This window comes from Pan troglodytes, chromosome 12 (genome assembly GCF_028858775.2).
Source record: "Pan troglodytes isolate AG18354 chromosome 12, NHGRI_mPanTro3-v2.0_pri, whole genome shotgun sequence".
Classification (NCBI taxonomy): Eukaryota; Metazoa; Chordata; class Mammalia; order Primates; family Hominidae; genus Pan; species Pan troglodytes.
In genome coordinates this window covers 97,900,255-97,914,573 of record NC_072410.2, presented here as the reverse complement: position 1 = coordinate 97,914,573, position 14,319 = coordinate 97,900,255, and the positions used below count along the sequence as shown (strand labels likewise).

At 41.8% G+C, this 14,319-nt stretch overlaps 1 protein-coding gene across 3 annotated transcripts in view; it reads right to left on the bottom strand.

The window, feature by feature from the left end:
* DNAJC27 (DnaJ heat shock protein family (Hsp40) member C27) overlaps positions 1-13,935 on the bottom strand; it is a 28,303-nt gene extending 14,368 nt beyond the window's left edge. For 2 of the 3 annotated variants that reach the window (XM_001147370.4, XM_001147289.5), the window contains exons 1-3: positions 13,811-13,935; positions 9,214-9,296; positions 5,406-5,475 (exon numbers count right to left, since the gene is read on the bottom strand). In XM_001147370.4, the coding sequence (XP_001147370.1) occupies positions 5,406-5,475; positions 9,214-9,296; positions 13,811-13,897 (240 nt within the window). In that variant the 5' untranslated portion in view covers positions 13,898-13,935. Of the gene's footprint in view, positions 1-5,405; positions 5,476-9,213; positions 9,297-13,408; positions 13,710-13,810 lie in introns of those variants that run through there. The other variant, XM_009442145.4, reaches the window with a different exon arrangement.
* Between the last annotated feature and the right edge of the window lie 384 nt (positions 13,936-14,319).

The following is a 14,319-nucleotide window of genomic DNA, read 5'->3' as shown; positions in this document are numbered from 1 at the left end:
AGATACACAAAACGTAGTTTTTGTGATGTTATAAGAATGTATCTCACAGTCATTAACCTGGCAAAGTGTGTTCTTTTGTGTATTCTTAGTGTTTGCTATTGTATCTGTTTCTACTGGTCATTAGAGGGTTTTTTATAGAATCAAAGTAATGTCATTCTAAAAATGTATTAGCATAGAAGGACTTACAATGGAAAACAACAGCCTCCTGCCCCACCCCATCCCACCTCCAGTTCCACTCCCTAGAGGCAATCAGTCTTTAATTATAGTAGACCTTAAAAGAACATCAATTATATAAAATTCTTCTTAGGAAGAATTAGGAAGGTGAGTGAGCAATTCAAAAGAACTTAAGGCCAAAATGACATAAGTGTCAGCAATGGGTACAGCCATTTATAAATCACATCCCAAAGCTGGCTTCCCCCAGGGTGCTAGGCAGAGCTTCCCTGACTCTCGGGTCTGCACACCAACTTTAGAACTCCAAACTCAGAGCCTCAGTGTAATACAATGGAAAAGAGCACAGGCTCTGGAGTCAGACAGATCTGGGTTCACACTTACTTACTAGTTTTGTGATCTTGGGCAAGTCACTTAACCTCTCTGCGTCTCAGTTTCCTCATCTGTAAAATGGGGATAATACTACTTACTTCACAGGGTTATTATGACAGTTAAATGAGATAATGCAGGCAAAGTACTTAGCATGGTGCCTGAAAAACAATGTCTATTTAACACCTTCCCCTTCCTTCCTTGCATTCATTCTCTGGGCTTCATTCCAAATGTGGGAAGAGGCAGCATGAAATATGGGCATACTCAAACATTAGGGCCAGAGAGAAGTTAAGGAGCAGCATTGACACATGGGGTTTCCGGGACAAAGTTCCAGAAAGAATCCTGACAGAGCCCATATATTACATGTTCTTTTCACAAAATTCCCAAATGTACTCAGACCCACACAAGCTATGTAGTAAGAAATGAAAACATGTTATACACATCGGGTAGGGTTTCTGGGCATAGGCAGATATATGGACCAAGGATATTAAGTGCTCCTATTTGTTTACAGAAACCTAAGAAGCTATCCCCTAAGGTTAAAACCAACAAAATCAGAAAGAACTGAAGATGATGAAGCCCACCAGTCCTTTCCCTCAGTACTCATGGTCCTTGGCCCTTCTACAGCAGTTAACGACGGGCTCTCTCTTCTTTTCTAAAACTCTCACTGCCTTGGCTCCCATACATCACATTCCCTAGGCTCTTAAATTCTCTTTCACCAACTCCTCTTCTCTCTATTGCTCCCACTCCAGCTTACCACCAAAATCCCCCAAATCCTGTCCTATGCCTTCTTCCTTTCTTTTTGAATCCTTCCTCCCAAATCAGCAACATCAACCACTTGTACAGTTTCAACTGTGAGAATCTCCAAGATGAGCCCTCTCCTCTGAGGTTCCAGACCTGCATTTCTAATTAGCACCAGATTCTTCCAGCTGAATGTCCTGTTGGAATCTCAAATTCAATATGCACACAGGAAACCCCTCAACTTCTTCCTTCTTAAACCATTCTCCAAAGTTCCAACTTTCTCAAATGATGTTAAAAGTTTCTGATCAGTCCTCCACCAACCTTCCCAGTCTTATCCTCCCACTAGCTCCTGACCTTCAAACTGGGGAATCTCTCATTCCCCAAACTTGCCCAAGCCTTCCTAACTCCATCTGGAAACAGATACCTCTTTATCTTTAATCGTTCAAGCCCTGGCTATAATGATGTATCTTTCATGCAGCTTTCTCTGTTCCATTCCTCACCATCCAGCCCCCTACTCCTGCAAAACAGAATGTAATCTCTATGTCCCCTGGAGTACCATACTGTTTTGTACTTTCATAGTGCCATCACTTCCTGCCCAGTTTTACAGTTAGTAGCATATCCAGCTGTCTTCCCTCCTACACTAGAAGAAATGTGAAGACATGCATCATCTTCATGTATCCTCCCTTGTGTCACCCACAGGGCCTAGCAGATGCAGGCACACCCCACTTTATTGCACCTATGTAAGGCACATAGGCACACCTCACTTTATTGCACAGTATGTACATATCGTGTTTTTTTACAAAGTGAAGATCTGTGGCAACCCTAAGTCAAGCAAGTCTATTGATGCCATTTTTCCACAGTGTGTGTTCACTTTATGTGTGTGTCACATTTTGGTAACACTTATAATACTTCAAACTTTTCATCATTATTATGTCTGTTATGATCATCTGTGATCACTGATATCTGTTACTATTTTAAGTGTTTTGGGATACCATGAACATATAAGGTCATTTAAGACAGCAAACTTAATAAATGTTGTCTATATTCTGACTGTTCCACCAAATGGCTGTTGCCCCATCTCTCTCCCACTCCTGGAGCCTTCCTCTTCCCTGAGACAAAACCATATTGAAAGTAGGCCAATTAATAACAATACAACGGCCTCTAAGTGTTCAAGTAAAAGGAAGAGTCATGTATCTCTCATTTTAAATCAAAACCTTTAAATGATTAAGCTTAGTGAGGAAGGCATTTCAAAAACAGATAGGCCAAAAGCTGGGCCTTTTGTACCAAACAGCTAGCCAAGTTATGAATGCAAAGGAAAACTTCTTGAATGAAATTAAAAATGCTACTCTAGTGAACACATGAATGATAAGAAAGTGAGACAGCATATTGCTGATATGGAGAAAGCGTTAGTGGTCTGGATAGAAGTCCAAACCAGCCACAACCTTCTCTTAAGCCAAAACCTAATGCACAGCAAGTCTCTAACTCTCTTCATTTCCATGAAGGCTGAGAGAGATGAGGAAGCTGCAGAGGAAAAGTCGGAAGCTAGCAGTTGTTGGTTCATGAGGTTTAGGGAAAGAAGCCATCTTCGTAACATAAAAGGGCAACATGAAGCAGCACATGCTGATGTAGTGCTGCAAGTTATTCAAAATATCTAGCTAAGATCATTGATGAAGGTGGCTAATCAAAGCAACAGATTTTCAATGCAGATGAAACAGGCTTGGAATAGATAGATCTAATGGAAGAAGATGATATCTAGGACTTTCAAGGCTAGAGAGGAAAAGTCGATGCCTGGCTTCAAAAGCTTCAAAGGACAGGCTGACTCTCTTGTTACGGGCTGACAGAGCTGTTACGGGCTATATGAGCTGATGCTCATTTGCCGTAATGAAAATCCTAGGGCCCTTAAGAATTATGCTAAATCTACTCTGCCTGTGCTCTATAAATGGAACAGCAAGGTCTGGATGACAGCAGATCTGTTTAAGCATAGTTTACTGAATATTTTAAGCCCACTACTGAGACCTACTACTCAGAAAAAAGGATTCCTTTCAAAATATTACTGCTCATTCACAATGCACCTAATTACCCAAGAGTTCTGATGGAGACATACGAAGAGATTAAAGCTGTTTTTATTATGCCTGCTAACACAACATCCATTCTGCAACCCATGGATCAAGGAATAATTTTGACTTTGAAGTCTTACTGTTTAAAAAATACATTTTGCAAGGCTACAGCTGCCATAGTGATTACTCTAGGCAAAGCAAATTGAAAACCTTGTAGAAAGCATTCGCCATTCTAGATGCCATTAAGAACATTCGTGATTCAGGGGAGAGGTCAAAGTATCAACCTTAACAAGAGTTTGGAAGTTGATTCCAACCCTTACAGATAACTCTGTGGGAGTTCAAGACATCAGTGGAGGAAGTAACTGCAGATGTGGTGGAAATAGGAAGAGAACTAGAATTAGAAGTAGGGCCTGAAGATGTGACTGAATTACTGCAGTCTCACGATAAAAAATAAATAAGGAGTTGCTTCATATCAATGAGCAAAGAAAGTGGTTTCTTGAGATGGAATCTACTCTTAGTGAAGATGCTATGAACATTGTTGAAATGACAAGCAAGAATTTAGAGTATTACATAAACTTAGTTGATAAGGCAGCAGCAGAGTTTAACTGAATTGACTCCAATTTTGAATGAAGTTCTAATGTGGGTGAAAATGCTGTCAAATAGCATTGCATGGTACAGAGAAATCTTTCATGAAAGGAAGAGTCAATCAATGTGCCAAACTTTATTGTTGTCTTATTTTAAGAAACTGCCACATCAACCACCACCCTCATCAGTCAGCAGCCATCATCACCGAGGCAGCCTCTGATCACAATGGAATCAAACTAGAAATCAGTAACAGAAGGATTAACAGGAAAATCTCCTAACACTTGGAAACTAAACAACATACTTTTTTCTTTTGTTTTTTGTGTTTTTTGTTTGTTTGTTTTTGAATAACACACTCTCTTTTTTGAGATGGAGTTTCACTCTTTCACCCAGGCTGGAGTGAAGTGGCACGATTTTGGATCCCTGCAACCTCCGCCTGTTCAAGCGATTCTCCTACCTCAGCCTCCCAGGAAGCTGGGATTACAGGGATGCGCCACTACACCTGGCTGATTTTTGTGTGTTTAGTAGAGACAGGGTTTCCCCATGTTGGCCAGGCTGGTCTCGAATTCCTGACCTCAGGTGATCCACCCTTCTCGGCCTCCCAAAGTGCTGGGATTACAGACGTGAGCTACTGCTCCCGGCCTGAATAACACACTTCTAAATAACTCATACATCAAACAGAAAGTCTCAAGGGAAATTAAAGAAATACATTGAACTGAATGAAAATGAAAATACAACATCTCAGAATTTGTGGGACACACAGTTGTGCTGAGAGGGAAATATGTAGCATTAAATGAATTTATTAAAAAAGGAAAAAGTCTCAAATCAATAATCTAAGATCCCACCTCAAGAATCTAAAACAAAAAGAGCAAAATAAGCTTAAAGCAAGCAGAGAGAAGGAAATGATAAAGATTAAGGCAGAAGTGAAACGGCCAAACCAGAAAAGAGCAAAAAACCTCCTTAAGAAAAATGAAAAAGCCCAAGGAAGGAAAAACAAAAGAGAATGGTCATGAGATTCATTTGGTGATTACTTAGAGCTGGTAAGCAGATGAAAATAAATCAAGTAGTTGCTTTAGCTTCTTCTCTGGAAAGAATGCAGATGACTCGGCATGAATAGGAACGATCACCCCAGTACCCTGCTGTGAAAGAAGTCGCATCACTGAGTTCTTAAGCCCAAGCATAAATGTAATTTTTTTTTTTTCACATTTTAGGCTAAAGTATGAGGTAAAAAGCAAAAGTCCTCTGAAAGTCAAAATGTCTTATTGAAATGTTTGAAATATTGGCAATGAAATTTCCTACCACTATTTAACAGGATAACCTAAAAGATCAACAGTTGTCTATTAACTCAAGGCTCTGAAGGCAAGCCACGATCAAGCTAAAATTATGCAATTTTACACATGATATCAATATTGGTTGTTTCATATAATTCTGGATCTCTCCCCAAACCACCAACAATACTGGATATAGGTTTTGTCAAAAAGGCTTTCTTACCTCATAGAAGAAGGGATGTCCAGCCATATCAAAGATGTTAACTTTGATTTCTCTGTCTCTGACGTGTACCCTGAAATGTTCAAATGGAAACAATCCGAAAGTAAGTCATGGTTTCTCCATTTACCTTAATATCATTTATAAATTTCAAAAGGATATGTGTATGCAATTTAAGAAGCTTTCTTAGTGCCTCTTTCTCATTCCAGATCATCTTTACAATAGCAGTCAGCAACCTGACAGATGATCCTGCCTTCTTATCCCAAGAACACTGAACCCACATGGAGTAGGCATTCTCAATTACTTCACTTTCACCTTCACTTCTAGAAACTTTGGTCCACAGCTCCCAACCAACAAAGGGTAGCTATTACTATGGTATTAAGAAAAATTGATTTGGGATAAGTAGGAGCAAGATGAAGGAAAATGAAAAGTTTTATTTCACTTAGTAAGAGACATCTTAATTACCACTGGTTATATTTGGTTATCACACAGCAGAATAACAAAGATGTATATTAATGACATCTGTTTAATTTTCTTGTGATCTTTATTTGAGCAAGAGTAATAGTGAATTTGTTTTCAGATATTTGGAAATAAAGAATAAAACCAAAGGGGAAACAATAACCATTCATATTAGAATTAACTACTGTTAACATCATAGCATATTTGTTCCTAGTCTTTTTTTTCATGAAAAATCACCATTGGAAAATGATAAAGGAACATTAGAAATAATTCAAACACTAGGCTGGACACGGTGGCTCACGCCTGTAATCCCAGCACTATGGGAGGCCGAGATGGGCGGATCATGAGGTCAGGAGATCGAGACCATCCTGGCTAACATAGTGAAACCCCGTCCCTACTAAAAAAATAAAAAAAATTAGCCGGGCGTGGTGGTGGGCACCTGTAGTCCCAGCTACTCAGGAGGCTGAGGCAGGAGAATGGCATGAACCCGGGAGGTGGAGCTTGCAGTGAGCCGAGATCACGCCACTGCACTCCAACCTGGGCGACTGAATGAGACTCCGTCTCAAAAAAAAAAAAAAAAAAAAGAAAAATAATTCAAACACTAAAGAAAAACACAAAGATGAATGTTTAAAAGTTATTCCAGGCCAACAGGTAGAGAGGGAGAGAGATGTAGTGAAATGACCTATCTATATTCCCTACGATTCCAGCCATCTCTGAGGCCCAGCTGCATCCTTGTTGCTAGATTATGTGAACTGATTAATATCCATTTTCTTTTATTTTGCTTAAGTTGGTTTGAAATAGGTTTCTGTCAATTATATCCTCCTGACTCATCATGGGACAAACATCTCTTCCAAAAAAATTTCTGCCAGAAACAAAATAGTCTGTTGACTATACCACGGTCCTTTGGCATAATATGGTAATTCTCACATCTTAGATAAATAAACTAGCTACTTATATGAATTCAGAACAAAACTATCTTAAATAGGATGTCCTACTATATCACTGATGAAATCCTATGCTTTGAAGCAGGAAAGAGGAAAAGAAAACTAGAAAGAAAGGTAAATTTCAGGCTGGACGCGGTGGCTCACACCTGTAATCCGAACACTTTGGGAGGCCGAGGTGGACGGATCACGAGGTCAGGAGTTTGAGACCAGCCTGGCCAACATTGTGAAACCCTGTCTCTACTAAGAATACAAAAATTAGCTGGGCGTGGTAACATGTGCCTGTAATCCCAGCTACTTGGGAGGCTGAGGCAGGAGAATCACTTAAACCCGGGAGGCGGAAGTTGCAGCAAGCTGAGGTTGCAGTGAGCCGAGATCGCGCCACTGCACTCCAGCCTGAGCGACAAGAGCGAAACTCTGTCTCGGGGAAAAGAAAAAAAAAAGAATGTGAATTTCATTTTTATTTTTATTTATTTTTGAGAAGGAGTCTCACTCTGTTGCCCAGGCTGGAGTGCAGTGGCATAATCTTGGCTCACTGCAACCTCCGCCTCCAGGGTTCAAGTGATTCTCCCACCTCAGCCTCCCAAGTAGTTGGGATTATAGGCAACTGCCACCACGTCCGGCTAATTTTTGTATTTTTAGTAGAGATAGGGTTTCACCATGTTGGCCAGGCTGGTCTCAAACTCCTGGCCTCAGGTGATCTGCCTGCCTTGGCCTCCCAAAGTGCTAGGATTACAGGCATGAGCCACCGTGCCAAGCCAGAAATGTGAATTTCAAATGAAGAGCTTCATACATTTCACTGCCAAGAGCTACAATTTTCATTCTTTAAAGAAAATTTGCAGAAATACCCTCTGCTGCTGTCAGTTGAAAAATGGTGCTGTAAGAGCATTACACAGAACTCTTGAGTTTTACTCTACCATTTACTGGGGCCACTTTAAAAAGCCATGAAGGATACATCTGAACTTGACTCCACTCTTCACCTAATCGACATTCTGCTAGCTATATGTCAAAACTTTAGTCTACCTTCTTAAATATTGCCCTCACAGTCTAATCTGGCAAACTTCCTCTTTAGATGTACCTATCTTACCTAACAATAAATATTTGTTGAGTACCTATTAGGTATAAGCACTATGCCAGGCACTTGGAGAAAATTTATACTAATAAATTTTCAGGGAGTTTATAATCTAGCAGGAGACATTACACATATACAAATAATAACAATACAAGGCAATTTTTGGTAAGTACCACAAATACCATAGACAACTTTAGGATTTCTGTCATTTGCAACCAAAAAGAGTCCTGACCAATAAAGGGCATGTTTAGAAGACCTTACGGGAACAGGAGAATGTTTATATCTTGGAGAAATTGGCAGGGCTGTTCCAAGTGGACAGGCTGGATAATGGTGCTGAGGTAGAAAGTCTGAGGGTAGCAGTTCAGCATGGATGGAAAGTAAAGTGTGTAACAGAAAAGACAAAAGGGGAAAGGCCAGAGTGGGGCCAAGATAGTGAACACCTGAAATTTCATGTTTAAGGAGTATGCTATCTACCCCAATTCTACTGTATGGGTATTTCCTGCTAATTATATCCAACTCTTCAAGCTCAACCCCCTCCTGACTCATCTCCAGATAAATCCCCAATTGGACCCAACTTTACTTTTCCCAATTCATTTTTTTTTCTTTTTTTGGGATGAAGTCTCACTGTCGCCCAGGCTGGAGTGCAATGGCACGGTCTCAGCTCACTGCAACCTCTGCCTCCCGGGTTCAAGTGATTCTCCTGCCTCAGCATCCTGAGTAGCTGGGACTACAGGTGTGTGCCACCACACCCGGCTAATTTTTGCATTTTTCTTAGAGACAGGGTTTCACTGTGTTGGTCAGGCTGGTCTTGAACTCCTGACCTCGTTATCCGCCCGTCTCGGCCTCCCAACGTGCTGGGATTACAGGTATGAGCCACTGCATCTGGCCCATTTTTGCTGGATTCTAATAGCTATGAAGATCATAAACCAATAAAAAAACTTCTCTGGTAGAAAATGTTCCACACAATATTTATAGACTTTTTAGAGAGAATATTTCAAAATGCTCTAAAAACACACCTGCTGGAAGGACCTGCTAATATAAAAACATGTTTCCTGGAAAGTTACACCTGCCATTTAGGCTTTGTGTTGACATGTTCATTGCTGTAGCCTACACCTAACACGAGGCCTGGTGAATGGGATGTGCTCAATACCAATACACGGGCTGAATGAATGATATGATCACTAGATACCTGTAAAGGTCTACTATTCCTATCTTTCCCAACTTATCTTCAAAGTCTCCATTTCAAGATTACCTACACAAGAGCACTGATGCAAATATGGATCATTTTGGAAAGTTCTGAACTTCTATGTAACTTACAAACCCAGGGAAACAATATACTTACTTTGTGACTCCATAGTCAATTCCAATTGTTGCCAGGTATTTAGACACGAATCTTTTCTCACAGTATCGCTTTATAATACAGCTCTAAAAAGGTAAAAAATACAGGCATTTAGTAAATACATAGTGAGAACACATACAGAATAAGTATATTTCTTCATTATGTTTCCTCCATTCATCACTATGAAAAAGCATTTTCAAAAGACAAAAGTGGCGGGGCGCGGTGGCTCACGCCTGTCATCTCAGCACTTTCAGAGGCCAAGGCGGGTGGATCACCTGAGGTCAGGAATTCAAGATTAGCCTGGCCAACATGGCGAAACCCCGTCTCTACAAAAATACAAAAATCAGCCGGGCATGGTGGCAGGCACCTGTAATCCCAGCTACTCGGGAGGCTGAGGCAGGAGAATTGTGTAAACCCGGGAGGCGGAGGTTGCAGTGAGCTGAGATTGCTGCCATTGCACTCCAGCCTGGGTGGTAAGAGTGAACGCTTGTCTAAAAAAAAAAAAAGACAAAACTATAAAATAACTGAAACAAGTGTTAAAAGATTTTAAGAAAAATTATTTTTAAATTCTTCCCTTATTACTAAATATGCATATGTTTTCAGTTGAGTTCTCAATCCTGTGCTCTTTTCTTCTGAAGATGTCTTCTATTCTTATGCTTTCAATGATACCACCAAAATATCTGTCTAGCCTTGACCTCACTGCCAAGACCAGATCCACATCTCTAAATATCTATTAGATTAATTCCTTTTTTTTTTTTTTTTTTTGAGCCTAGGAGGAGAGGCTGCAGTGAGCCACGATGATGCCACTGCACTCCAGCCTGGGTGGCAGAGGGAGACCCTGTCTCAAAAAGAGAAAAAAAATTTCCTGTTAAATCAATTGAATTGGGTTTGTCCTACTTGCAGTAAAAAGTACTCACTTCACAGAGTATTGTACATACTTCTAGAGTTTGCTTTTCTCTCTTAACAATAATAAATTATGGTTCCCAAGTTAACTTTAAAATAGCTCTACTCACTTTTTTATGGTTACACAATAGTCTGTGATATGCAAATATTCCCTCCATTTCATTGCTTGCTAGTTACTTTGTCATTTGTTTTAATTTGCTGTTTGAGTCAATGATTATTTACTAAGGCATTCCTTAATTTTTAACTTTAAAATGCTTTACCTGTATATTATCCTATATTTTCCAAATCCTTTAAAATGGGTAAGTATGTGTTACTTTTACAACTAAGGCAAAATAATACGTTTTTTTAAAAGTTACACTTAAATCTTTTATCCATCTAGAATTTATTTATTTATTTATTTATTTATTATTTTTTTTTTGTAGAGACGGGGTTTCACCATGTTGGCCAGGATGGTCTCGATCTGACCCCGTGAACCGCCCGCCTCGGTCTCCCAAAGTGCTGAGATTACAGGCGTGAGCCACCGTGTCCGGCCTAGAATTTATTTTTGAGAAAGGAATGTAATAGGAATCCAACCTACTCTCAGATAGTAGACAGTTGTTCCAACAATATTTACTAAATGGTCTCTATTTTCCCATAATTTTACATTTGTGTAAATTGAATTTCCTTACGTATCTGGGTTTATTACTGGACTCTACTCTGTTCCACTGATGTCTCCATATTTCCTTCCCAATACCAATGGGAAAAGTTTGGTAGCTTAAAAAAATTTTTTTTTAAATTAAACAATCATTTTATTGCTTGAGTACATAGACAAATTTATATGACCAGGACAGAGGCTGTAGATTACTCATTTCCAACTGGGAGGGAGGATTTGCTTGGTCTTACAATATTGAGCCAAAGGGTGACTCTACCTCTCTATCAGAATCAGACAGAATTTACCATCCTTATCCTTTCTGTTCATCTCAAGATGCTTTTGAACAATAACTACTTCTTAATTAAATGGTAGAGATCTTCAGGGAGATCAGGAGCAAGTCCCTTCTTGGACTTAAGAATTCTTAAGATGCTATTGCCTGTCACAAAACGTACTTGAGCAACACCATGTGAGTCTCTCAAGAACCAAACTTGAAAAGGGAATCATGTTTTAACTTCCAATACCAAACACAAACTGGAGAACGTGATGATGTCAAGGCTCAGCTATCATGGCATAGTTTCCTATTTGTAAGATGGGGGTCTACTTTTATACATCACAGAAACCAACATGGGAATGCATGCAAAGCTCTCATAGACATCCAAGGAAGGTTTACCGAACACTAAGGAAAATCTTTCTGGTGGAAACTGTGAACGTTGAAAAACCATCATCACAGTGAAAAAAAATTTTTTTTTTCTTTTTAGAGTCTCACTCTGTCGCCTAGGCTGGAGTGCAGTGGCACAATCTGGGCTCACTGCAACCTCCGCCTCCCAGGTTCAAGGCAATTCTCCTGCCTCAGCCTCCTGAGTAGCTGGGACTACAAGCATGCGCCACCATGCCTGGCTAATTTTTTGTATTTTAGTAGAGATGGGGTTTCACCATGTTGCCCAGGCTGGTCTCGAACTCCTGAGCTCAGGCAACCCACCTGCCTCGGCCTCCCAAAGTGCTAGAATTACAGGCGTGAGCCACTGCGCCCGGCCTGAAAAATATTTTTAAATGGCTGATACAGTTGGTCTTCTTTCATTTCTCTTTTTTTTCCCCACAATTTTCTTTGTTGTTTTCACATTAATTTTTCATAAAGACTTTAGTAGTCTTGTATTATGTTCTGGGAAAAAAAAACCCTTATTGATGTTTTCACTGGAATTGAATTTCATTTGTAGGTTGAGTAATTCACATCTATACAATATTGTGTAATCCCACGTAAGGAAAAACTATATCTTTCCATTTGCCTAAGTAATTTATATCCCTTTGTAGAGTTTGAAACTTGTCTTCATATAGGTGCTGCCTATTTCATGTTAAGTTTAAACCTAGGAACTTTATTTTTGTTGTAACTGTAAATTAAAATTGTTTTTCAATTACACATTCCAACTGAATATAATTTGGACACAATAAAGTTATTAATTTGTGGGTAATAATTTTGCTTTATTGAATTTTTATAATGTTTCTAATAGTTTTTCAGTTAATTCTCTTTGGGTTTCCAGGTAAACAATCACATTATTAGCAAATAATGTTAATTTTACCTTCTCTTTTCTAATATTTTTATATTCTCTTACTCTTGTCTAATTGCACTGGCTAATAAAACTAGAAAAATGTTAAGTAGATGTGGTGACACTGGGCATTCTGAGCTGCTTCTAATGTTGTATCATTAGGCACAGTAAAATTACTTTTTTTTTTTTTTTTTTTGAGACGGCGTCTCACTCTGCCGCCCAGGCTGGAGTGCAATGGCGTGATCTCGGCTCACTGCAGCCTCTGCCTCCCCGGCTTAAGCGATTCTCCCGCCTCGGCCTCCCAAGTAGTTGGGATTAAAGGCGTGCACCACCATGCCTGGCTAATTTTGCATTTTTAGTAGAGACAGGATTTCACTATGCTGGTCTTGAACTCCTGACCTCAAGTGATCCGCCCGCCTCGTCCTCCCAAAGTGCTGATGTATCACAGGCCTGAGCTACCGTGCCCAGTCCCTAGAAAAAAAAAAAACCTCGTACACAGCTGACGTTCAAAAAAATGTTGACTTTCAGTGAATACTATGCTAGCACATACCCACAAAAGTAGTACGGGATCATGCTACATAGAAATAAACACTAAGTAAACATTTACTGAGCATCTCCTGGGTGCCAGGCACTGGACTAGGCACTGCCTTAACAGCTCTTTCGGAGTTGATTTTGAACGCATACAACGACGGAAAGAGCACCGCAGTGGGAATGTGAAGACTTAGGTTCTAATCTTTCCTCGGTCACTGATTTGATGACCTTGGGAAGTTCTTAACCAACAGATTCCACTTGCCCAAAAGGAAAGAATTTGAGTGAAGAGGAGGCCGTCTTGGAATTCATAAGGGAAAAGGCCTCAGGTTACCTCTGGCCTTCCCTCCCCACATACTAAAGGAGAGTTTATAGCTGATGAACCACAGATGGGGCAGAGAAGGGCGGTGGAACTAACAGATATGGGGACACCACCAGAAATAAAACACAACGCAAAACAAAACAGCGCGGACCCTGGCCATCTCTTGCACCTCCCCTGTGAAACACGTCAACGTCAGTTACGCTCTCTCGTGACGGGAATGCAGAATCTGGGCTGCCGGGCACCGTTTCGCGAACCCTAAATTCTCACACGCACCCCATAACGTTCCGCCGGCTCCCAGGCCCGGCTGGGGGAACTAAACTTTCTTCCTCCATCTCCCGGTCCCGGACGGCCCCCTAGAACGCGGGCAAGGTATCTAGGCCGACGGCCCCTCATGGGGACCCAGGCCTTCTTACTCTTTTGGGGGTACATTCAAGGCTTAGAGGCCACCCCAGACACCATCTCCGGGAGAGTGACGTCGGAGGACGAGGGGGCAACGGAAAGGTCAAAAAGGTCGGGGAGTTTCATTCGCGGAGCCGCACCCCTCGGCTGAGACCCGGGCCTGCTTGGGGGCGGAGAGGAGGCCGGGCCCCAGGCTGTTGAGTGGCCGCCCTTCCAGCCAATGGACACGTCGCCCCGCCACGCTGGGGCCCGCCCCTCCCGGCTCGCTGTACTCACTTTCCCCACTTCGGCGTTGCCCATGGAGATGACTTTGATGCGGAGAGACCTGCCGGGCTCCTTCCGCTTCGGCATGTTGGCCTCCATGGCCCTGGCTCTCTCGGGGCCACCCGCCTCGGTCTCTTCTTGTGCACCGCTGGCCCGTCCCTCAGGCCTCCTCGTCCAATGGCGGAGCCGCTGCTCTCGTCACCGCCTCGCCTCCGCTGCTCGCCATCCCCGCCGCTGCCTGGCAGCAGGCGCGGGCGGTTGGGAGCGTGGGGAGCCGGGGGAGGGAGACGGGAGTCTCGCGATGCTAGCGCGGGGCTGCTGACGTCATCTGCAGGCCCTGGAGACGCGACTGCAGTTACCGAGTTTCTAAGGCCTCGTCCCCTGACGGGAAGGCGGCGCTGGGGGGCGGCTGGGTTTACCCTTCGAGGTGAGCGCGTCCTTGTTTTCAGGGACGCCCGGACGGGAGGCGTTTGTTGCTTTCGCAGCCGAGTGGTGGAAATGTATTGGGTCTTCAGGGCGGG